At 37.7% G+C, this 24,693-nt stretch overlaps 1 protein-coding gene and 1 long non-coding RNA gene across 2 annotated transcripts in view; one reads left to right on the forward strand and one right to left on the reverse strand.

Moving 5' to 3' along the window:
- The window catches only part of LOC309486292, a 431,359-nt gene that overhangs the window by 392,083 nt on the left and 14,583 nt on the right, over window positions 1–24,693 (forward strand). The window lies entirely within an intron of this gene.
- On the reverse strand, window positions 12,323–19,091 carry LOC309486222 (uncharacterized protein). The gene is made up of 6 exons (XM_082153481.1): window positions 18,961–19,091; window positions 18,790–18,860; window positions 18,165–18,702; window positions 16,544–16,690; window positions 16,406–16,459; window positions 12,323–14,032 (listed from the first exon to the last, which is right to left on the reverse strand). The coding sequence occupies exons 3-6, from the start codon at window positions 18,598–18,600 to the stop codon at window positions 13,779–13,781; spliced, it is 891 nt and encodes a 296-aa protein (XP_082009607.1). The 5' UTR covers window positions 18,601–18,702; window positions 18,790–18,860; window positions 18,961–19,091; the 3' UTR covers window positions 12,323–13,778.

Genomic DNA, 24,693 nt, shown 5'->3' on the forward strand with positions numbered 1-24,693 from the left:
TGAAAAAAGCACAAGTTCTGCATGAAACATCTAAAGCATCTCATCTAAACATCTAAACAATGCATTTTTCCTTTGGAGTTTAATATTACTCATAACCTCAGTAAATACTCTCTCTTAAGTTAAGGACATCAGCGTTTGGTGTTTATATGTGAGCAAACTCAGAAGCAAAAAAGAGCTTTTCCTCGACTCTCGAGTCTAATGTCCTCGAAAGCTGCTTTAACAAATTAGTAGAGAGTGAGTTTAGAGAGTGAGTCAAACTCGCAGTTTGAAGTTAAAGTGCAACTTTATGCAGTTATTAGCACTTTAAAAGTGTGTTGGAGAGGAAGAAGGGGATAAAAAGTTAATCTTCTTAATACAGTATGTTTCAAAACGTGTGAAGAAGAAACACGGAGAGTGGATCATGCTAAATATGTAAATATATGTAAATGCAGAGGCTGAAATGTTCCTTTGCTCGTTCATAATGTGAGACCAGTGAGAGAAAATCAGCAGAATATAAAACAAGAACTCTAATCATTTCTACAGGTGTGGCATTCCTGCAGACATAAAGTACTAAAGCTACAGAACTTTACCGGCCATTTTCATATTTTTGAAGCTTCTTTTGAAATACTGATTTTGGTTTTATGTTTGATGACTGACAGATTATTACTGATGCTGTGTTCGCACCAAACATGATGTCACTTCCTGTAGGATGATGTAATTTGCTACATGTATCATCCACTCAAACCAAAGTAGCACAATTATTATTTTACATTCAACACTGTTTACGCATTTTCATTTGTTTAATATTTTATAAGTGTATTAAAATATATATGATGGGAACATTAAAATGCATCTGGCTCAGAATCATTTATGCATTATTATCTACGACCTGTTTCCCAGTTGATCAAACTGGTTAAACTTTGATTAATAGTAGAGCTCAGGGAAACTCTCTCAAACGCAGATAATTAAGTTCTCTCCGCTTCTACTAACTAGCAATTAGTTTGTGCAGCTGTTTCTTTGGATAAACAAATGATTCATTGTGACCTTCGGAATAATCCAATGGTATTTTTGCAATGTAAGATATTTGTTCCAGGCTGAAATAATGCACTCATCCTCGATGAAAATGTAAGGAAGGCAAGCAGTTCACAATAACAATCCTCCATTGACCATTCATGAGCATTACTCATTCCTCTTGATTTGATTAGATTTCATTCGAAGGTTATTTTCCAGAACTGTCCGCAGGATTTCTTAAAGGGACAGTGCGCCCCAAAATAACAGTAGCACCTCACTGCAGTACACAAGATCCAGGGGGCGGAGTTAGGTCCAGATCCAGGGGGCGGAGATTGGGTCCAGATCCAGGGGGTGGAGATTGGGTCCAGATCCAGGGGGTGGAGATTGGGTCCATATCCAGGGGGTGGAGATTGGGTCCAGATCCAGGGGGTGGAGATTGGGTCCAGATCCAGGGGGTGGAGATTGGGTCCAGATCCAGGGGGCGGAGTTGGGTCCAGATCCAGGGGGTGGAGATTGGGTCCAGATCCAGGGGGTGGAGATTGGGTCCAGATCCAGAGGGCGGAGTTGGGTCCAGATCCAGGGGGTGGAGATTGGGTCCAGATCCAGGGGGCGGAGATTGGGTCCAGATCCAGGGGATGGAGATTGGGTCCAGATCCAGGGGGTGGAGATTGGGTCCAGATCCAGGGGGCGGAGATTGGGTCCAGATCCAGGGGGTGGAGATTGGGTCCAGATCCAGGGGGCGGAGTTGGGTCCAGATCCAGGGGGTGGAGATTGGGTCCAGATCCAGGGGGCGGAGATTGGGTCCAGATCCAGGGGGTGGATATTGGGTCCAGATCCAGGGGGTGGAGATTGGGTCCAGATCCAGGGGGCGGAGATTGGGTCCAGATCCAGGGGGTGGAGATTGGGTCCAGATCCAGGGGGTGGAGATTGGGTCCAGATCCAGGAGGTGGAGATTGGGTCCAGATCCAGGGGATGGAGATTGGTAGGTTTAGGTATATGTAAGGTGGGAGGAGTTGGATCTGGATCTGGATCCAACCCTGCCTCCTGGATCTTGTGTTCTGCAGTGAGGACCATCTCCAAAATAACCGTTCTAAAGAAAAAAAAAGAAGATGTTTAGCTAAATGAAGTCCAACTCATGTGCTATAGTATTATATAAACATATATATATATATATGAAGACCTCCAATGCAAAAGCCTCTAAGAGCCACCATGTTAAAAATTAGATAATAATATTGAGTGAATGCTCTCCGCACATAGTATACGTTCATCAAATACTTTCACTTCAAACTCACTAAATCCCAGCATCAGCCCATTCAGAATTGTCGGTACTTAGGTAGAAACCTATACATAAGAGCGTGATAAAAATGTTAATATTAAAGAAAAACATTAGACGGACTTAGAGGCTTTTGCATCTGAAGTCTTCATAGATATCTATATCTATCTCTCTCTCTCTCTCTCTCTCTCTCTCTCTCTCTATATATATATATATATATATATATATATATATATATATGTATATATACTTTTGAAAGTTTGTAACATTGTAACAAAACTTGTAACAAAACTTTTTGTTACAAGGGAGTCGCTTCATAATGTGCCATTTTTACAACCCTGAATGTATCATAATATTTTAATGTGCATCTTTTTAAATAATTTCACAGACACATTCAGAACATGCAGCCGAGGTGATAAACTGCTTTTAAATCTACACCGCGTTCATTTAAAGCAAACATTTTGTACATTAACATATTTTGCATAATTTTTTAATCGCATCTCATCATTTATTATGCTTTGTTCTTTTTCAGAAACATGACAAGCTGAAGATTATTTTCCAGATCTGACCTCTCTCTCTCTCTCTCTCTCTCTCTCTCTCTATATATATATATATATATATATATATATATTCTCAAACTTTTGAAAGTTTGTAACATTGTTTGTAACAAAACTTGTAACATTTAAAAAATGAAAAAGTTTGAGAAAAAATATGCTTAGTGGATGACGTATAAATAATGTTTTGTGCTTATGTTTTTGAAAACATTATTAAACACCAGATAACTTCAAACGAACGTTCTATTGGAGGAACGTTTGTTCAAAACTTTGAGAGAACGTTCTGAGAACATTCCCTGTTAGCTCAGATGAACTTTAGTAATCATTCATGTTTCTCATCCAAGCCTGAGATCTCAATATGAACTCATATGTTTCTCATCAAATTCTTCCATGCTGATCTGTGCTTCTATCTTTCTATAGGCCTATTATAAACTCCAACAATACGTCAACTATTGACTCATTTGTGTCTATTTATTTATTCGTTTTAGGAGAAACATCTGAAAAAAGCACAAGTTCTGCATGAAACATCTAAAGCATCTCATCTAAACATCTAAACAATGCATTTTTCCTTTGGAGTTTAATATTACTTATAACCTCAGTAAATACTCTCTCTTACGTTAAGGACATCAGCGTTGGTGTTTATATGTGTGCAAACTCAGAAGCAAAAAAGAGCTTCTATATATATATATTGATATTCGAGAGCTGCGATGGAGGACAAGAGCGTTCTGTTGTCTTTCATTGATAAAAGTATAATCACACAGGTTTAGAATGACATGAGGGTGATGAAATAATTTACTTTTATGAGTGAACTGTCCCTTTAAGACTGACTGAATCCTTGCTCTAAGAAAAACATTTCATTAAACCACACAGTGGGAAAAGAATAGAGCTGAACTTCTTTATATGTTCTAGATTGAAATCACAAATGACAAATGCAGCCTCATAAAAGCAGATCTGAATGACTACGTTTGTTTGAGTTTCACTCTGAAGATGAGAAGCTCTTCACACATCAGTTTCATCTTTATCCCTGCATTTACATTTATTTATTTAATCGTTCAGCTGATGATTTTATCCAAAGCGACTTATAAAAACAGAAGTGATTAAAGCGAGGGAAACAATACTAGTGCAACCAAACCAAATTTCATTTGAATACTAGAATATATAAGAATAAGATTATGTGGCAGTGGAATTCATATGAAAGCACAGATTTTTTTTCGTTCTCTCTCTCTTTGTCTTTTCTGATTTATGGGAAATCTGCATAATGCATTTAAATCTTTATGGAGTCCAAAAAAATTTTGACTCAAAAACTGATTAAATCTTTCTCCATTTGTCTTTGTTTTCATTCTGAGGATCATGAAAGAAACATCTTAAGATGGTTTGACGGTGGATTCAAGTTATAAACTATTTAGCAAAGTAAAGAAATAAAAAGAGTTGTGAGGTTCATCTGAGTTCATAAGCCACAGAACAAGCCCTCGATTATAATAATTTTCGTCTCCGGCAGTGCGGGAGTCGCTTCATAATGTGCCATTTTTACAACCCTGAATGTATCATAATATTTTAATGTGCATCTTTTTAAATAATTTCACAGACACATTCAGAACATGCAGCCGAGGTGATAAACTGCTTTTAAATCTACACCGCGTTCATTTAAAGCAAACATTTTGTACATTAACATATTTTGCATAATTTTTTAATCGCATCTCATCATTTATTATGCTTTGTTCTTTTTCAGAAACATGACAAGCTGAAGATTATTTTCCAGATCTGACCTCCACGAGGAAAGACTCATAGCTCAGCTGATGCTCATTCATAGTTCAGGAAACGTAATGGGATTTCCTTACAGTATCAAACTGATTTTACAGTAGATGTTTCTCCTAAAACATCTTAAAAACACACAAATAAGTCAACAGTTCTCGTACTGTCAGATACACAGGACTAAATTAACGTTCAGATCATTTGAGATTTGAATTGCACATAAAATTTGGAGTTTTAAATAAACTAATAAACTTGATGTGATGCATATTTCTCAGTCATATACCGAAATAAAGCAGGTTTGATTTCTGTAATAGTACTAATAAACTGAATGTGTTTTAAATACACAATAACCAGGTTTATATATTAGTCATTGATAAACAAATTTGTTTCAATCTCATACATTTTTACATATTTTAACCATGTTCATGTAAATTAAATGTATTCGTGCTGATTCTAAACTATATAAAAACACGCATTTTGAAAATATGATAATTTAAATAAAATCAAATGTATGTTAATAATGAACTATGCCATGATTCTCGAGTGCTGTTTTATTAATGAGCGACTGACAAATATGCATCAAGTTTATTAGTTTGTTTATGTTAAAACTGTGTAATTCAAATAAGATGGGAAACTGATATGCAATTCAACATAAATCCTAAAGGGGCCATGAATTGAGAAATAAAATCTTCTTTTGACATATAAGAGGTCATTGTAGTATAAAAATATCCTTTAAGTTTCAGAACTCAGAACTTCCTCGTTAATTGAAACCGAGCTCCCAAAACAACTCATTTCGGATTTCATCTCAGTATGACGTCATAGTGCGCCGTAAGACCGCCTCTGCAGAAGAATGTCGACGCCCACTTCTACATCATTGCCTATTTAGCCCCGCCCACCGATTCACGCATGCAGAAATCTGTCCTGATGTGTAATTTATGAATGACTGACAATATGCATCACATTATTAGTTAGTTTATGTTAAAACTGTGTTTATATGCAATTCAAATACATGAATCTTAAATTCAGGCCTAAATATCTGACTTTGATTGCAGTTTGAGACATTGTTGAGATGTCTTCTGAAACTCTAGAGGAGATGCGTGTGAGATTACTGGGCTCAGAAACATCTGAGACTTCAAAGTCTTCATTGAATCAGAGAAACAACTAAGATATTAAATAAATTCATTTGTGATTTTTCGACTCCTGGTTAAAAACACTCATGTCACAAACTTAAAGCGTTGTCATTTCTGCATAATCATCACTTCTCTCTCTCAGTAAACGTCTCTTTGATGTGATGTTCAACTCCCAGCATGCTTTAGTCTGGCATGTTTTCTGCTCGTTCAGCTCGGCCGCTTCCTCGCCTGCAAACGCACACGCTGTCACACAATGGAATTAATAATGTCTGCATAGCAAAACGCGTTCTGCTGCTATGCTAAATTATTCCTGCCAGCTAATGTTATCTGGTCGTGTCTGGCGGCGGTCCAGGCCGCTTTGATCACCTTCATAGTTTTCAATTGCTCAGCAATGCCACCAAACTGATATCTTTGTACAGAAAACAAAAGATCCATCCGTGAAGCTTTCATTCTGGAGCTGAGAACCACTTTCTACATTTTCCACCGTCTGTCTTTTGTCTCCTTTCTGGCGTATCGAGGCTTTTGATGTTTTCTGGGGCCTAGGGCGTCGCAAAAGCACTGGAAATGACAACTTTTATTCTTTCTCACTGTGTGTTAACACTCTCACAGAAGAACACACAGCGTCCCAGAGTTCGCAGGAACGAGGCACGTTTGAGTTGAGACAATCACTTGAGTGTATTCAGAGTGACTGACAGACATTTTCCTGTTATCTCTGTAAAGTTGCTTTGAAACAATCACTATTGCAAAAAGCACTTTATAAATAAAGGTGACTTGACTTCACTCTAAAAAATGCTGGGTTGTTTTAACCCAATTTTGGGTCAAATATTGACAAACCCATGCCATTGGGTTAAATCTTTAAATTACATTTTTAACCCAACGTTTGGGTTTGTCCATATTTGACCCAAAATTGGGTTAAAACAACCCAGCATTTTTTACAGTGTTGACTTGACTTGACGACTTGACGCCTTGACTTGACTTGAATCTGCTTGTGTGTCCGAAAACTATATATAATGACCTATTGGTTAAACTTTATTAGTTTATGCACTAAAGCATGCTGGGGGTTATGCATGCAGAAATTATGAATCTTTAACTTTGTGATTATTGTTCAGCTTTAAGAACAATTTCCCCTAATGCTTTCAGAACTGATTGAATGATTGAATATGCATTGAAGATATCAATCTGAAAACTATGATGACCTACTGGTAAACTTGATGCATGCACAATTCTCTAAAAATACACATTAGTTTGTACACTAATGCATGCTGGGATTTGAATATCACATCAGAGTGATGTTGGCCAAGAGTAGAATTATGGTTATGCATGCAGAAATTATGAATCTTTAACTTTGTGATTATTGTTCAGCTTTAAGAATAATTTTCCCTAATGCTTTAAGAACTGAGTGAATGATTCAATATGCACTGAAGGAAAATTACTTATATAATACGCCTCAGAAACTTCAGGAAATAGTTTTATTTTAATCATTATTGCATGCTAAGAAGAAAATACACGAAAAGTGATATGCATGTTTGTTTGTTTTTAACCCTGAGTCTCTAGAAAAGAAAAATCGCAATTAAAGCAGCACTCAGTAGCTTCGGGACTTCTTCGCTGTATTCTCGCTTTTTGCTCGCAGGTTTCTCTCTAGAGCTCCCCCCACAGCTTCGGAATAGATATTTGACAACACTGTTGTAAAAACTCGTTGGTGATTCTCAGACACCAGAGGCTATAGATCAACGACATCAAAGCAGACGGGACGTTCTTTAAAACGTCTTCTTCATTCGGGTTCGGACAGCGTGAGGGAGCGCAATAATGACAGCATTTTAGCAGATTTCTTTTGGCCGTAAAGCAACTGTTTACATCGCGAGACCTGATATCACGCGAGACTTCCTGACGCGGCGGCCCGCCGGCTCAAAGTTGCAAGTGCGTATTTTTCCGCTCACGGGCAGCAGGGGGGGGGGTGCGAAACGACCACCATTCAACCCGAAATAAGTAATATAACCATTCCAATGACTCCGAAGCTGTTCAGTTAAGGTAAAAAAAGTTACTTAGTTCACCTTTAATATCTCAGTTGTCTCTTACTGTAAAATCTTTTTTTCTTTTTTTTTTTTGAAGTCATGATTATTGGTGTTATTATAAAAGAGATAAAATTAAAGATTATAAAATATTTCAGTCCTTCTACTTCAAAATTTCACATTTAACTCAAATGTTAATTGCAGTGTCTTTGTAATTGAAATTCACTAGCAATTTCAAAGTTCTCAACATTTCTCATTCAATTTGTCCAAGTTTATATGATCGGAGCTGACCTCCGGATTCATATCTTCACTATGTCAGCTATTTTCTCATTTGTTTCTATTTGTATGCACACATAAGTCCATTAATTCTCTCGATCTTGAGCAATAGCATGGCACATGCATGCAACATATGCATTGTAATGTTGTCTTGAGAAATTCTCAGACTAAAAATATTCACACTTTGAGCTTTTCAAAGCACTTCAATCACTTTCTGGCCAGGATTGATCAAGCCAACATTTCACGGCTCTTTCCACACACTCTTCGGCAGCACATCAGTCCAGTCCACGTGTGTGTGTGTGTGACGCTGCGGTCTGATGCTCATAACCACATCACGACATGCAGGCTTTCAGTCTCTGTATGGAGGGCATGATGTAGCTGTGCGATTGCGCTGCTTTGAATTATTCAGTCGTCATTGTTGAGCAGCAGCTGGGAGAGCTGAACACACACAGCCTACAAATCTGCCCGTGTGCAGTGGAAACTCTCCGGAAGTGTCTGGAAGTCTCAGAGACGAGCTCCTCCCATCCGAACAATCAGCAATTACTGAAAGATGCTTTTCAGATGGCAGATGTCCAAAGGGAATGGAGACGTCGACACACACACACACACACACACACACACACACACACACACACACACACACACACACACACACACACACACACACCTGTCCAACTCATCAGCAACACCTTAACATGACATCAACACTATAATTTGGAGACATACAGGGAAGAGCTGGAGAGAGTGTGAGGTAGAGAGAGTAAAGGGCGGTCACAGGTCTGGAAGTGCCGTTTCTCAAAGTGTTTATTAAATTATGAATGCAACGACTGCTAATTGTCAAACTGTCAAGAACCTAAACACTCTCACTGATACTGTACAAGCGCTTAATGCAGATATAACTGCAAACACAAAGAGTTTTTACATTTATACTGTCTACAGAAATGGTGCATGGATATTAGTACCATAGTGTTACCATGTTTTTTACATGTATTCTTGAAAATCATGTAAATCCTCCTGGGACCCAGGAATAGACTTTTGTCCACTGTAGTGGACATTATATGTTAGTGAATTTCTCTGTCACCGTACATGTCACATGACACAACCTGGGTGTCCTGTAAAGAGCACATTCAGGACTTTTCAGAGACACCAAATGTTTGGAGGTTTCACCATGGAAACAACTTCTCCTTGGTCTTTACTGGACATTGGACATTAATTTAGTGATCAAATGTAGCACTCTTATGGAAATATTATAATATATTGTAATTATGATTTAAATCGGACTACTTTTCACATTGTATTTCATAAACCAACATCTCAGGAAAACATTATGGGGTTTCAAATCAAAAAATGACTTTCTGTTCCAGAACAGGGCGTTGATTTCATCAGGACTTACATCATGTTTATCAGGCGTTTTGTGAGACACAACAAATAAATGATACATCAATATTCCTATGAAATATTAGATATTATTATTAAAATGTTGCTAATTATTACTCCAATTATTACACTTCTTTTTTCATTAAATGTTGCTCCAAGAACACATTAATGTGCATTAGATACAGTGTATAGACACATTGCATTGAATGGGAATATTCATTTATGGCCATTTTACCCACAAATTGCATAAAGTAAAATGGTGTATCAGTTCATTCCGTTATATCTTTCATAATAACATAGTTGAGAATCATCTTTATACAAAACCTCAATATTTATTGGTGATTGAAAAAAAAAAAAAATCCCATTGTTTTTATATAATCTCATGTCATTTTATTTTTTAAACAACCGAGTCCTGGTGTCCGCTTCAGAGGACAGAGCATAACGTATGAATAAAATATTATTTTTCAAAAATGTTTTTTTTTTTTAACATTTGTTTCTTATGCTCTAAACAATGTGATGACATAAAAAAAAAAACTAAATTCAAAATGTTTTTTTGGGGGGTCTCAGGAGGATATAGCATGTTAAATGTCTTTCAGTATTATAGTAGTATAAATCAATGATTACCACGATTACGGTATTCATGTACCTACTTCCAAGGAATTGTGCATGACCAAAGACCATGGTATTACTATGGTATGTGTCCGAAAACACGGTACACATGGCTCACACCCCCTTTTGACCAATCAATTATATGGGATTTTAAAACATTGTACTTACAAAGAGCAATTATTTTAGAGCTGAAGTAAGTCATAACAAGAATCACATCTAACAAAAAAGCTTGTGTGTGTGTGTGTGTGTGTGTACTATATGTATATATGTATATATATATACAAACTTTTATGTTAAATTGATTTGACAGTACTACTTTTAAGTGTTTAAATAATAATATATTTATCATTTAATGTTATATAATTATCCCATAAATAAATAATAAAAAGCACCGCAGCACTGTGTCTGAATCTGTGCCAGGAGAATTGTGAGAATAAAGTGTATATGCAGAGATGGGCGATAATACAGTTCATTATGCAACAAAATAAAATAAAAATGAGGCAGTTGAGATTTGCTATATGTATAATGCATGCGGATGAAGTTTGATAAAATATATATATATATACAATATAAACAGAAAGTTGAGGTTTTCCATGAACTTTCCATGAATCCTGCTTGTTTTACCACGGTACATCCTCAGAAACAGAGGTATGTTCGAGCTCAGTGTAGTGTTTCAGTGCTCGTGTCGTCCACAGATGAAGGGAGCCAGATGTGGCCTCAGTAGTGCTGTGTGTAAAGTAGGTTATGATGTGAACTCATGAACTCTCTCTGACAATGATGTGAGAACACACTCACAGATGCAGATTAATAATTTGTGAGCCGACATCTGCAGTAGCAAAGCACGGTTCTTCACACACTCTCAGTCACGTCTCACGTCAGACACACACTCGCTCCCTAATCTATAGGGAGCTGCCTTGTCGTCTACATAGGCAGTTTAGCCATTGAAATGGGACTGGATTTCAAACTCTACACTCCAGTCAAACGCACTCAAGACTGGGTTCATAATTGATTCCAATGGAGTTTGACTTTTGCAAAGCTAATGATGTGAAAAAATCAAAGTACGCATATTAAATGTCCTATTTACACAGTTAAATGAAATGTATATAGAACTGTGTATATTTTGGAGCTGAAGTAGAAAACACATCTAAACTAGGACACAAGATGGCTTGAAATAATTCAATAGTTCACTAATATTTATAATTTAATGTTATATATTTAGGGCTTAAATAATAAATAAATTATTATTAATATATTAAAATAATCTAAGACTAATCTAAATTAAATGCTAAAATTAAACAGATAAAATCAAGTAAACTGAAATCATATTTCCTTTTATTTTGCATCTATATATACTTTATATATATATATATAATTAGTTTAATTTAACTATTTTACTGATTTTCTTTAACTTTCATATTTCAATATTTATCTTTACTCATTTAATCATCACAATATTTTTTTTATATATATTACATTAAACTTTAGATTTACAAAGTCACAAAGTACAATTATGTATAACAAATTTTTTTCCTCATATTTTTTTTTTACTCAATGCATATTTATAACCAATATTTATCTTGACTTTTTTTTTATATACACAGAACATCAATGCATTATGGGATACATGTGATGCTGCTTTCATTTGGCCAACACAAGGTATCTTATAATGTTTCTTTAATGCATATTTCAGTTGATTCAGAGTCTGATGTTAGAATGTTAAATTAGATTAAAGTATTTTTCCAGACACTTTTCAGAGGATAACACTGCCTCATCCTAAAGTTCTGTGTGTTTCTCTGTCAAAATGTCAAGCGAATTGTAGAGACCCTGGAGGACATTCGTTCTGCTATAAAAATGTTTTGGTTTTAGAGGCGTTTTCTTCCTGTTTCCCCCCGTCTGACTCTCGGCGGATGCTGAAACATCACAAAGCTGCAATTCTATATCCGCCGATAAGGTAGAAAGCGTAGAGGACCCAAGGGTCTCCCTGTAATTGGGAATGGATATGGCATGTGTACAGACAGACAAATCAATACACGTAGGAGGATAGCGCTCTAATCAGATAACAAAAATCACCCAAAAACGTTTTCTTCTCGTCCTAATAGAAGGTTAAAGGGGAAAAATAAGCCTTTACTACAAACAGAAATAAGCACTTCACACTCAGGAGACGCTCCATTATTCCATTATCAGCGTTTGCACTCTCGTGTGAAACCATTCGTGTGAAACCGTGTTGCTCATTCATCTAACTGAGCTATCGGTGCATGTAAGACAAGAACATCCACGAGAGCTGATAGGATTTTACATCAGCGTTCGCTTTACATTCGCCATCTCTCCTGACAGACCGGACACACACACACACACACACACACACACACACATACTGGTTTATGTGGATTAGCCAGACTTTTTCTCCAAACAGGCCCGGTGGTGGTTTAGATGGACTACCCTTTCCTGAGGTCCTAGAGCTATGAGAGTTAGATTAAAACACTCAAAAAAATTTGGAAAAAATTCAGGACACTTTAGACTTCAGATACACCCTTCAGAGCGTGATACACACCACCCTAAAATTATTGTGGTTTATAGAGACAGTTCTCTTTTTGAAGAATATGTGACTTATAAGGACCAAAACAAACATTATTGGGACTTTAAAGGGACAATGACGTCACTTGCTCATTAACATAAATACACATTAACATAAATACACATTAACCTGACACCACCAAGCATTAATGGGACTTGAATTATTATTTTATTGCACAACTCTAACATCACCATTGTTAGTTGGTGACACTGACTAACAGCCAGATAACAGCCTGTAAGAGCTAAACAATAGATTGTCACACAACACCAGTGCCATGACAATGAGAATGGAGCAAAAAAGGTAAAATAAGTCATTCTTACCCAACTTCAAAAGACCCATGGTTGCTCATAACAAAAAATAAAAAAATATATAAAATAAAATAAAAGCTGTTTTACAGTTTGCTTTTGTGACGGCCTCTATTTAAAACATTAAAGGAACTTTGGACTTTTGGGACTTTAGCTTATTCGTCGTATCCCCCAGAGTTAGATGAGTCCACACACCCCCTTCTCATCTCCGTGCGTGCCGTAACTCTGTCTGACGCACCCACCGCTAGCCTAGCTTAGCACAAACACTGGAGGTAAATGGCTCCAGCTAGCATACTGCTCCCAATAAGTGACACAATAACGCCAACATTCTCCTATTTACATGTTGTGATGTGTATAGTCACAGCGTGTACAAATAACAAGGTCACATGAGACACAGCCATCTTCTAACCGTATACATACTGGGAACTATATTCTCAGAAGGCGAAGCACTGCTACTGCGGAAGGATTTGCTCGCAGGACCTGAGAAGCCCGTGGTGAGGAGCAGAGAGTTCGCTCAGAGGGTTGTGCTAATCACTCCAGCCAGCAGTGCTTCGTCTTCTATATAGTTAATTCTATGAGAATATAGTTCCCAGTATGTATACGGTTAGAAGATGGCTGTGTATCATGTGACCTTGTTATTCATACACACTGTGACTATACACATCACAAAATGTAAATAGGAGAATGTTGGCGTTATTCTGTCACTTATTGGGAGCAGTATGCTAGCTGGAGCCGTTTACCTCCAGTGTTTGTGCTAAGCTAGGCTAGCGGTGGGTGCGTCAGACAGAGTTACGGCATGCACAGAGATGAGAAGGGTGTGTGTGGACTTGTCTAACTCTGGGGGATACGGCGAATAAGCTAAAGTCCCAAAAGGTCGGCGTGTTCCTTTAACACAAACATAGAAACACCACCACAATTGTCAGTGTATTTAAATCTTTTCTTTTTCTGACTGCCTCTTTGCAGCTATTCCTCTATTTCGAACAAAGTCCCTTATATTTTGCACTGTTCTTTGTGCCAACACGGGGTCTTCCACCAGTTTGCAGTGACTGCATTCAGTTTTGGTGGCCAGTTTTCCCCTGCTTATATGACCTTTGAAGTGTCGCATTACTGCAGCGACCTCAGCCTTAGACCACACTTTCTTTGCCACTCTTCTGGATCCATGTTCCTCATCAGCATACTTCCCTGGAAGATAGGCAAACAAAAATGAATAGATCACTAAATGTGTTGTCCAGTTTAAGCCATCAAAACATGAGGTCAGTTAATGCCACAGTTGACAAGAAATTGCAGTTTACTTTTCTTAATTCACTTTGGGTATCAGTTGGTGTCTCACTCGATGTGATTTCACCAACTTTACTAGCCCACATTAGAGTGCGGACAATATGGAGTATTATTAGAATGTCTGCTGTTCATCTATTTATGTGGCCAAACCTTTTGCTATTTGAATTAATTGCAGTAAGTAATACTATAATTAGTAACATGTCTTAAGTAATTTTGGCATTGTACTTTAACACACCGTATTTTAATTGAAACCAAGACTATGGGGTTTAAGGTCTGATTCTCAGTTTAAATCTGATTTCATAAGGTTAACTAAATAGTGTTGGAACTTGGTCTGAAAGTTTAGTCTTGATATTGAAACTGTACGTAACAATCAGCTTAATACTACTTTTAACCTCTTAATCTTCCAGATTTTGTGGCATGTTGTGACTCAGTCATCAAGACCAATTCATTTTTAGTCTTTTAACCAACTTGCTAAAAAGAGAATTAATAGAACATACTCATGGGCAATCAAGAGAACATGTGAAGAGGAGGAGGTAACTTTACTTTTACCTCAAATTCAGTATACATTTCCTGATAATAAAGTAAGTGTATATGCTCCCTTGCAGACAAGATGTTTTGTACAAATGCAGTACAGTTAAATTTAGGGCTATTCATTTATATCTCTTTCTTTAAGATTACTCTTGCATTTTGATAGTTGAATACATCACAAAGACGTGCATAATAATGTTAAAGGGATACTTCACCGTTTTTTCATATTAAACTATGTTATTCCCTTAACTAAGACGAGTTGATGCATACCTCTCTCGTCTCAGTACGTGCACTTAATCGCTCTGGCGCGCGGCGACACTTATAGCACTTAGCTTAGCCCAGTTCATTCATTAGGGACCAAACAGAAATGAAGCTAGAAGCGACCAAACACCTCCACGTTTTCCCTATTTAAAAACAGTTACACAAGTAGTTACATGACCAAGTATGGTGACAAAATAAAACATGGCACTTTTCTAAGCGGGTAAAAAGGATAACTATAATGTATGGCGGAATAGCACTTGGGACTCAAGAGCACTTCGACTTGGCGCAGTAAAAAGTCACGCTTGAAAAATCCTCTCCCTCTCACTTCTGTCATTAGAACCAACGTGACTTTTTACCAGAGGCGGACAGAGTACACAGCTTCATTACTTGAGTAAAAGTACAGATACACCTTGCTAAATTTTACTCAAGTACAAGTAAAAGTACTACAGTCAGATGTCTACTTAAGTAAAAGTACTGAAGTACTTGTTTTTAAAAGTACTTGAGTATCAAGAGTACAAGAGTACATTTTCTAAATATTGCATTACTACTGCCACAGTGCTTACATTGGTAAACACAGCAAACACTTGAAGCGAAAACTATCATTAACTTGTTCAGAAAATTGAAATAGTCTGGCGAGGTGGGGCCACGGGTTGGCACATTCCCGGGACGGACCTGCTGCGTCTTCATCCATTGTTTCATCCATGGTTTCGTCTCTTATCTAAATCTGACCATGGAGTTGACCTTTGGCGGAAAGCTGAAGGTGATTGCTGATAGGCTGTCCCAATCAGTGGCGCCTGCACAATCCAATCACGTTTGAGAGGGAAACAACAAATTGAGGGTTTCCGAGATTTTTCTTTTTCTTTTTTAGAAGTAACGGGTACTCACGGTTATGGATAGAAATGTAGTGGAGTAAAGAGTACAATATTTGCCTCTCAAATGTACTTGAGTAAAGTCATAAGTACTCCCCAAAAATGATACTCGAGTAAAGTACAGATCCCTCAAAATTGTACTTAAGTACTGTACTCAAGTAAATGTACTCCGTTACTGTCCGGCTCTGCTTTTTACACCTAGACGAAGTGCTCCCAGTGCTATTCCGCCATACACTACAGTTATCCTTTTTACCCGCTTAGAAAAGCGCCACGTTTTATTTTGTGTCACCATACTTGGTCGTGTAACTGTATTTAAATAGGGAAAACGTGGAGGTGTTTGGTCGCTTCTAGCTTCATTTCTGTTTGGTCCCTAATGAATGATCTGGGCTAAGCTAAGTGCTATCAAACTGTCGCCGCGCGCCAGAGCGATTGAGTGCACGCACTGAGATGAGAGAGGTATGCATCAACTCATCTTAGTTAAGGGAATAACAGTTTAATATGAAAAAATGGTGAAGTATCCCTTTAAGGGAGTTGGGCAAAATAAGAATCTCATTGTAGGGTATAAACCACTGTGTTTCTTCTGTGCATAGACAATAAACGTCTTGAATCTGAATCTTACCTTCAGAGGGAGGTACACTCTCACTTACTGTGGACGACACAAATGACACTGATCCTGTTGAAAACAATTTAACAAGTTACTTTTGTCACAGGAAAATATACATTTTATCAGCAGTGACTATGAATTGAGTTAACATACCAAAGTCTCCCATGTCATGGTCTTGCTCTGTGGTTGTAGAGTCAGAAACCATAGGCTCCACAGTTCCAAGCTCTGATGCGGTGAGATCTGTGTTGCTGTCATCAGATTCGCTCCCACTGTCTTCAGCATCACTTAACGCAATCTCATCTGGAAAATGGCATTAGTAAAACTCAGAGGTGTAAAGAGTACTTGAAAACCATACTTGAGTAAAAAGACAGATACCTTGCAGCATAAATTACTCTATTACAAGTTACCAATACGAGTAAAAGTGATTAACAATACTTTAGTATTTTACTTCTACTAAATCTAGGCTCAAAGATGCACTAGTCCTTGACACCTGAGACAGGCAGGTGAAAATAAGAAACAATTGATTTGTAAAATGAGAAGTCATGTTTATTTTCTAAAATCTAAATAAAACTGAACACCTCAATAGTCTAATAAATCAGGGTCGACACAACAGCCTCTTAAAGGGATTGTTCACCCAAAAATGAAAATTCTGTCTTCATGTAGTCAACCTCAAGTTGTTCCAAACCTGTATTTCTTTGTTCTGCTGTACACATAGATAGATATTTTATATATTTTTAACCAAGCAGATCTTGCCAGCCATTGACTAGTACAGCAGAACAAAGACAAGTTTGGAACAACCTGAGGGTGAGTAAATTATGACAATTTTCATTTTTGGGTGAACTATCTATTTAAACGTCTACAAACTCTCAAGTCTCAGTTAAGCTCAAGTGCACAAAAAGGCCACACGTAAACCAATATCCTTCAAAAAGGCCTTGTCAATATGGTGGATAAAAAAAAATTATGTTAAGTCAAATTAAATAGTCAAAGTCTACTTGCACTGGATGTGCTGGTTTTGGACTCATCACTGGCTGCAGTCCTGACTTCATCTAAATCAAACGTCTGCGATTTAGCACCTACTAATGCACTCGCATTCATGTAAAGTAGACTTGTTGACAAGTTTGGGTGAGTAAGGGCAAAACGCACAAGATATAGTTCAGTCAATGCCACTTAGATGGAAATATCACTTCTTTATAGCAAAAACAAACTGCTGCAGAAAAAGTTAGGTGCCATGCAAAATGTAATTTGTAATTGCATAACTTTTTGGCTACTTTGTAGTTGTACTGTTACTAATTACATTTACTCAAATAGTTTACAGCTCTGGTAAAACTCTCATAAATAGCTGGACATAAAAATCTGTGGTTGAAATAGCCACATCAAATAAGGAAAAGATAGTACTTGGTTTTGTACTTGCCACTTTTTGCAAAGTAACTATTTTTACTTGAGTAGTTTTGAGCTATTATACCTGCGTTTATGTTTAATGTGGTCCATGAGCACATAAGATAAATGATTACACAATCTGATATTAGGTTCATATTTAAAGTAATTCGACTGCACCTACACAAACATAATTTTGAATTACTGTCCAGCCATACTGTAGACTTAAGTTTATATTTCTGAATAGTAGTCCTCGACTCATACTTGGACATGAAAGGTGATTTTTTTTTTTCTTGGAAAGGGATGCTGACTACGCCAAGTCTAGATGATTATAAATTAACATTCAAAGGAAAAAACAAAAACTCAGATAATATCTACAAGGGCTAATTTCTGTACAAACCTTCAATTTCAATCTCATCCAGTGACTTCCCCTGCATGCTGGAAAGGTTTCCTTTCTCCATTGACAAAAGGAGTTTGGAAATCTTAGCCAGTTGTGTTGTGGGAACTGGTAATCTGTAGAAGTCGCGGTGAACACGGATGTCGTGACCCAGGAAATCTGCAACCTGATCAAGTTCATTGTGTTTTAAATTAAGGACTTGTGAGAGTGTGGCAACATGTTTCCTGAGTTGCGTTGACCTAAGGTACTCAGGGTGCTTTGCTCCACACTGGCTTGCATGAACATGCAAACAATCATGTCCTCTGTAGTGGCTCATTGACGTTGGTCTTGCAAACAGGAAGACATTTATGGCACAAATGCCACATTCAGTTCTTCTACTGGCAAGTAGTGACAAAGCATATTCTGACTCTGAATCAGGTATGTATTCCTTGTCAGACATGTCCTCAGCATCATCAGATGATATTTGGTCCAATTCTGGATGTGGAATTTTGTCCTGATCTGACAGCAGTTCATCCTCAGAAGCCTTAGGAGACTGCTGCGCCTGAATTGGTGAGAAAGCAAATTATTTGACATGGTGATTGAATCTTATAGCCAGTTCAAGTTCAACACTCACTTAGTAGATACTCACCTGTGCTGTGCTGTTAAAGTCATCTCTTTTAATTTGCTTGAGGCAGGATTTATGCCAGACCCCTGAACAAACTGGAACACATTTGAGTAAAATAATGTTAACACTGCAGGTCTATTTAAGTGGTTAGAGCACAACACATTACACTCTATACTAATTCACTAAATATCTAACCTGTGCATCGATAGCCAAGCCACTTGAAGGAAGATACGGGTCCCACACAACGAACACACTTGTCCAAGGAGGATACTGTTGCGCACACAAGGCGGTGTTTTTGACACTGTTGGCGAAAAATTTAATTGTAGTATTTATTTATGCCACATAGTTTGGACAAAGATATTTTATATTTACGCCACATAGTTTGGACAGAAAGATATTTCATATTTACATGTCGATATCCAATCATTTTAAATCCAATACCAATGTGACATTTAATTTACCTCATACATATGATTACCCTTTTATTGCATTTTGTTATTTATAGCGTATCTTATTTATATGCAGCTTATTTAAAGCATATCCTATATGAAGATATACCTTCTTCATATTTTTAAATTGTAGATGGGGAATATGTAGTTAGCCTCAGTGCCAGGAGCTGACTTCTTGTAGCCCAGTATAACTAATAGGGTGCCTATCCATTACATGTAACCAAACATCTTAGAATTCACATTTAACCAACATACAGATCCAATGCAGGCAGTCCAAGTGTTCTTAAAAACCAAAGTGACGCCTCTGGGGACGGGACCCTCTAAACTGTATGGACCTCCCAAGTCATATTTGGGTGGGGTTCAGTGTTAGATACACATACACTCAGATATTATACTGACTGTCCTTCCATTCCATTGTCCACATAAAGCATGTTCTACTCAGGTGACTACACACACACACACATACACTCAGATATTATACTGACTGTCCTTCCATTCCATTGTCCACATAAAGCATGTTCTACTCAGGCGACTGTCCACATAAAGCATGTTCTACTCAGGTGACTACACACACACACACATACACATACACTCAGATATTATACTGACTGTCCTTCCATTCCATTGTCCACATAAAGCATGTTCTACTCAGGCGACTGTCCACATAAAGCATGTTCTACTCAGGTGACTACACACACACACACATACACATATATTGAAATAGGTTGACAGATTTAACATTTTGCCACAAATAAGTTGTACATCAAATTTAATTTACCTCTCCAACCTTGGTGAGTGGGCCGAGCTCTGGACTAGTCTGATTCGGGTGGCTGACGGCTGTATGGGTGCACTTGCTCTCAGTGGTCAGCTGTAGAAGATCAAACAGAGACAAAGGACAATAAAGAGAAAGTCCTGGGAGCGTGATACTAGAGAGGACATTTGACATCTGAATAAAAAAAGAAACCATTCTAGTGTTGACAGAAAGACAGAGGAAAACCTTGCTTTAAAACTCACTGACAACTTTTCTGATATTAACAATCAAGTGCAAGATATTAATAAAAATCTATCTTTTGTGAGGACATACCTCTTCAGTATCATCAGTTGTGGAAGGGGGATTTGTGGTACAACACATCTTTGGAGACATTTCATCATCAAGGCCCTGTAAAAAGGAAAAAACAAACAAAAAATATTGTAGACCGTGGACTATGAAAACTACACTGATGAACACATTTGTGTTCACCGCGACTTCTACAGATTACCAGTTCCCACAACACAACTGGCTAAGATTTCCAAACTCCTTTTGTCAATGGAGAAAGGAAACCTTTCCAGCATGCAGGGGAAGTCACTGGATGAGATTGAAATTGAAGGTTTGTGCAGAAATTAGCCCTTGTAGATATTATCTGAGTTTTTGTTTTTTCCTTTGAATGTTTGAATGCAGCTTATTTAAAGCATATCCTATATGAAGATATACCTTCTTCATATTTTTTAATTGTAGATGGAGAATTTGTGGTTAGCCTCAGTGCCTGGAGCTGACTTCATGTAGCCCAGTATAACTAATAGGGTGCCTATCCATTACATGTAACCAAACAACTTAGCATTCACATTAAACCAACATACAGATCCAATGCAGGCAGTCTTAAAAACCAAAGTGATGCCTCTGGGGACGGGACCCTCTAAACTGTATGGACCTCCCAAGTCATGTTTGGGTGGGGTTCAGTGTTAGATACACACACTCAGATATTATACTGACTGAAGCTTGAAAAAGCATGTTTAGACAATGTCCTTCCATTCCATTGTCCACATAAAGCATGTTCTACTCAGGTGACTACACACACACACACACATATATTGAAATAGGTTGGCAGATTTAACATTTTGCCACAAATAAGTTGTACATGAGATTTAATTTACCTCTCCAACCTTGGTGAGTGGGCCGAGCTCTGGACTAGTCTGATTCGGGTGGCTGACGGCTGTATGGCTGCACTTGCTCTCATTGGTCAGCTGTAGAAGATGAAACAGAGACAAAGGACAATAAAGAGAAAGTCCTGGGAACGTGACACTAGAGAGGACATTTGACATCTGAATAAAAAAATAAAAACCATTCTAGTGTTGACAGAAAGACACAGGAAAACCTTGCTTTAAAACTCACTGACAACTTCTTTGATATTAACAATCAAGTGCAAGACATTAATAAAAATCTATCTTTTGTGAGGACATACCTCTTCAGTATCATCAGTTGTGGATGGGGGATTTGTGGTACAACACATCTTTGGAGACATTTCATCATCAAGGCCCTGTAAAAAAGAATAAACAACAAAAAAAGATCAATTATAATAAATATCTTGAAGACAAGATGTTCCCTGTGTAGCATTCAGTGAAAAGATATCATGGCTGTATTTCAGTGAGTGTTTTGTGGAAAACATGTAGTCTCTGAAACGGTTCTTTAGTCACTGAACAGGCCACATGACTACAGTCTGTAGACTATGAAAACTACACTGATGAATACAGCATTTGATTACTTTGTTGTTTATCTATTGTCAGCCAACTTCGTAGAATGATTGCACTTCTAGAATAATTGACTAAGCTTTTACATGGAGTGAGGTGTTAGTCCTTTTATAGTTCTTAGATTTGCTATGATTCTTTTAAATGACATCTTGTCATGAATTTTCGTCAGTGCTGTTGAATGGGTGCCTTTCCATTACATGTAACCAAACAACTTAGCATTCACATTAAACCAACATACAGATCCAATGCAGGCAGTCCAAGTGTTCTTAAAAACCAAAGTGATGCCTCTGGGGACGGGACCCTCTAAACTGTATGGACCTCCCAAGTCATGTTTGGGTGGGGTTCAGTGTTTGATACACATACACTCAGATATTATACTGACTGAAGCTTGAAAAAGCATGTTTAGACAATGTCCTTCCATTCCATTGTCCACATAAAGCATGTTCTACTCAGGCGACTACACACACATACACTCAGATATTATACTGACTGTCCTTCCATTCCATTGTCCACATAAAGCATGTTCTACTCAGGCGCCTGTCCACATAAAGCATGTTCTACTCAGGTGACTACACACACACACACACACACACACATACACTCAGATATTATACTGACTGTCCTTCCATTCCATTGTCCACATAAAGCATGTTCTACTCAGGCGACTGTCCACATAAAGCATGTTCTACTCAGGTGACTACACACACACACACACACACATACACTCAGATATTATACTGACTGTCCTTCCATTCCATTGTCCACATAAAGCATGTTCTACTCAGGCGACTGTCCACATAAAGCATGTTCTACTCAGGTGACTACACACACACACACACACACATATATTGAAATAGGTTGGCATATTTAACATTTTGCCACAAATAAGTTGTACATCAAATTTAATTTACCTCTCCAACCTTGGTGAGTGGGCCGAGCTCTGGACTAGTCTGATTCGGGTGGCTGACGGCTGTATGGGTGCACTTGCTCTCAGTGGTCAGCTGTAGAAGATCAAACAGAGACAAAGGACAATAAAGAGAAAGTCCTGGGAGCGTGACACTAGAGAGGACATTTGACATCTGAATAAAAAAAGAAACCATTCTAGTGTTGACAGAAAGACAGAGGAAAACCTTGCTTTAAAACTCACTGACAACTTTTCTGATATTAACAATCAAGTGCAAGACATTAATAAAAATCTATCTTTTGTGAGGACATACCTCTTCAGTATCATCAGTTGTGGATGGGGGATTTGTGGTACAACACATCTTTGGAGACATTTCATCATCAAGGCCCTGTATAAAAAAAAAATATATATATATATATATATTGTAGACCGTGGATTATGAAAACTACACTCTGATGAACACAGCATTTGATGACTTCATTGTTTTTGTTCTTACATTCTGTAATGGTCAGTATCATCTATGGTGTGCTGGTTAGGTGGTGCTAACAAAAGCTATAAAAATCATGTTCCACCTGAAGCTTGATGGAAAATGTACAGTGTTTTGGTATGTGAAATGTTCTATGGTTAAAGCATTTCTTATATGAGAACTAACAATTTCACAAAGTTAGTTAAATAAAGTCAAGAATATAAAAACACTGTTTTTAACTTTTTTTTTTTTTAAATAACACTCTACACACAGCATGTTTTGTATATTGATCATTGTGGTTGGTTATGGTACCAATTAATTTATCTTACAGGTTTAGTACACTAACAGAACATCATAAACACATTACATTTATTTAATGGCCTGAAAGTACTCATATTAATGATATCACAGCCTTCCTGTGTCACTGCAACTTCATATTTAAACAAAATAATGTTGGGCTACTAAGAAAATATTTAATTCTATAAAACAAACACAATGTCTGTAGTAAAAGTTAAGGCTTTAACTAGCTTCGCCCTGCTCATTAAGCCATGCGGTAGCCACAGCTCAACTTAACCTAGCTAGCTTTCATTTTAAAAACAAAACTACCAAATTTGACCTGCTCGCAATGTTACTTCTGTCCTCATCTCTACCTGATGTCCTCCACCTCTTTAGCCCGAGGCTTAATGAGCAGGACATGTTGATAGCCACTCAAGCTAGCTCAGCTAATATTGTGGTAAATATATAGCATTTTACAGTAATTGTAAGTTACAAGTTACAATTTCTTGCAAATAGGAAACACTTCATGCAAAAATGCAACTATATGTATAAATATAATTATTACCTGTATGTATTTAATCCAGTAAACCCAACGACGTCGAGCTGACACTTCCGAGGTGTGGTCCATTAGGTATTTAATTAGCGACAGCTGGGCCATGTGCTGTGGGCGGAGCTTCCCGTCGACTTCTGTTTGTTACCGCCCACGTGCGCAAACCAGCCAATCACAAGACGGCCCGCCAAAATGCACCGTGTGTATCAGAAATGTGTATGAAACTGCAATATAAAACCCAGCTGTGGGGTCGCTGTTCTATACACTGGCATACACTCAAAATCAGGTCAAGTGGTAAATAAGGACTTTCAAAGAAAAAGAGAATTTATGTTGTTCAGACACTAACAAATGCAGTTACACTCTTTGATTTATGAGGACCTTGGCATAGTCCCCGTATTACCCTTAGGTCCGGGGAGCCCAGGTGAAATGTCCGGCGTGTTGTCCGTGTAAACCACATATCCCAACACACACACACACACACACACACACACACACACACACACACACACACACACACACACACACACACACACAGGGGTCACGTCTCCTCATGCCACATGACAGGGACCATTTCAAACATATTCAAAAATGGGCAAACAATGTACACTCAAGTCAAGAGCTCAAACATCCCTGGGTCAGAGCTGGGTCAGGATTCCAGAAAAGAGGAAGTTAGGAAAAAAAAACATTCATAGTGCTCAACAGGCGGGTCTGAAAACACTGGATCATACAGGAAGAGTAATTAGCAGATACCTCATGTAACTTCAGGCAAGGAGATGAA

Source organism: Leuciscus leuciscus, assembly GCF_965113295.1.
Source record: "Leuciscus leuciscus genome assembly, chromosome: 22".
NCBI lineage: Eukaryota > Metazoa > Chordata > Actinopteri > Cypriniformes > Leuciscidae > Leuciscus > Leuciscus leuciscus.

Excerpts from the sequence above, each read along its gene's own strand:
- LOC309486222 (XM_082153481.1), bottom strand. The coding sequence starts at position 18,600 with ATGTCTGACAAGGAATACATACCTGATTCAGAGTCAGAATATGCTTTG. Across the intron at positions 16,691-18,164 it reads GGATGAGATTGAAATTGAAG|ATGAGATTGCGTTAAGTGAT; the intron begins GTTTGTACAGAA and ends GCCATTTTCCAG. Across the intron at positions 16,460-16,543 it reads CCATGACATGGGAGACTTTG|GATCAGTGTCATTTGTGTCG; the intron begins GTATGTTAACTC and ends TGTTTTCAACAG.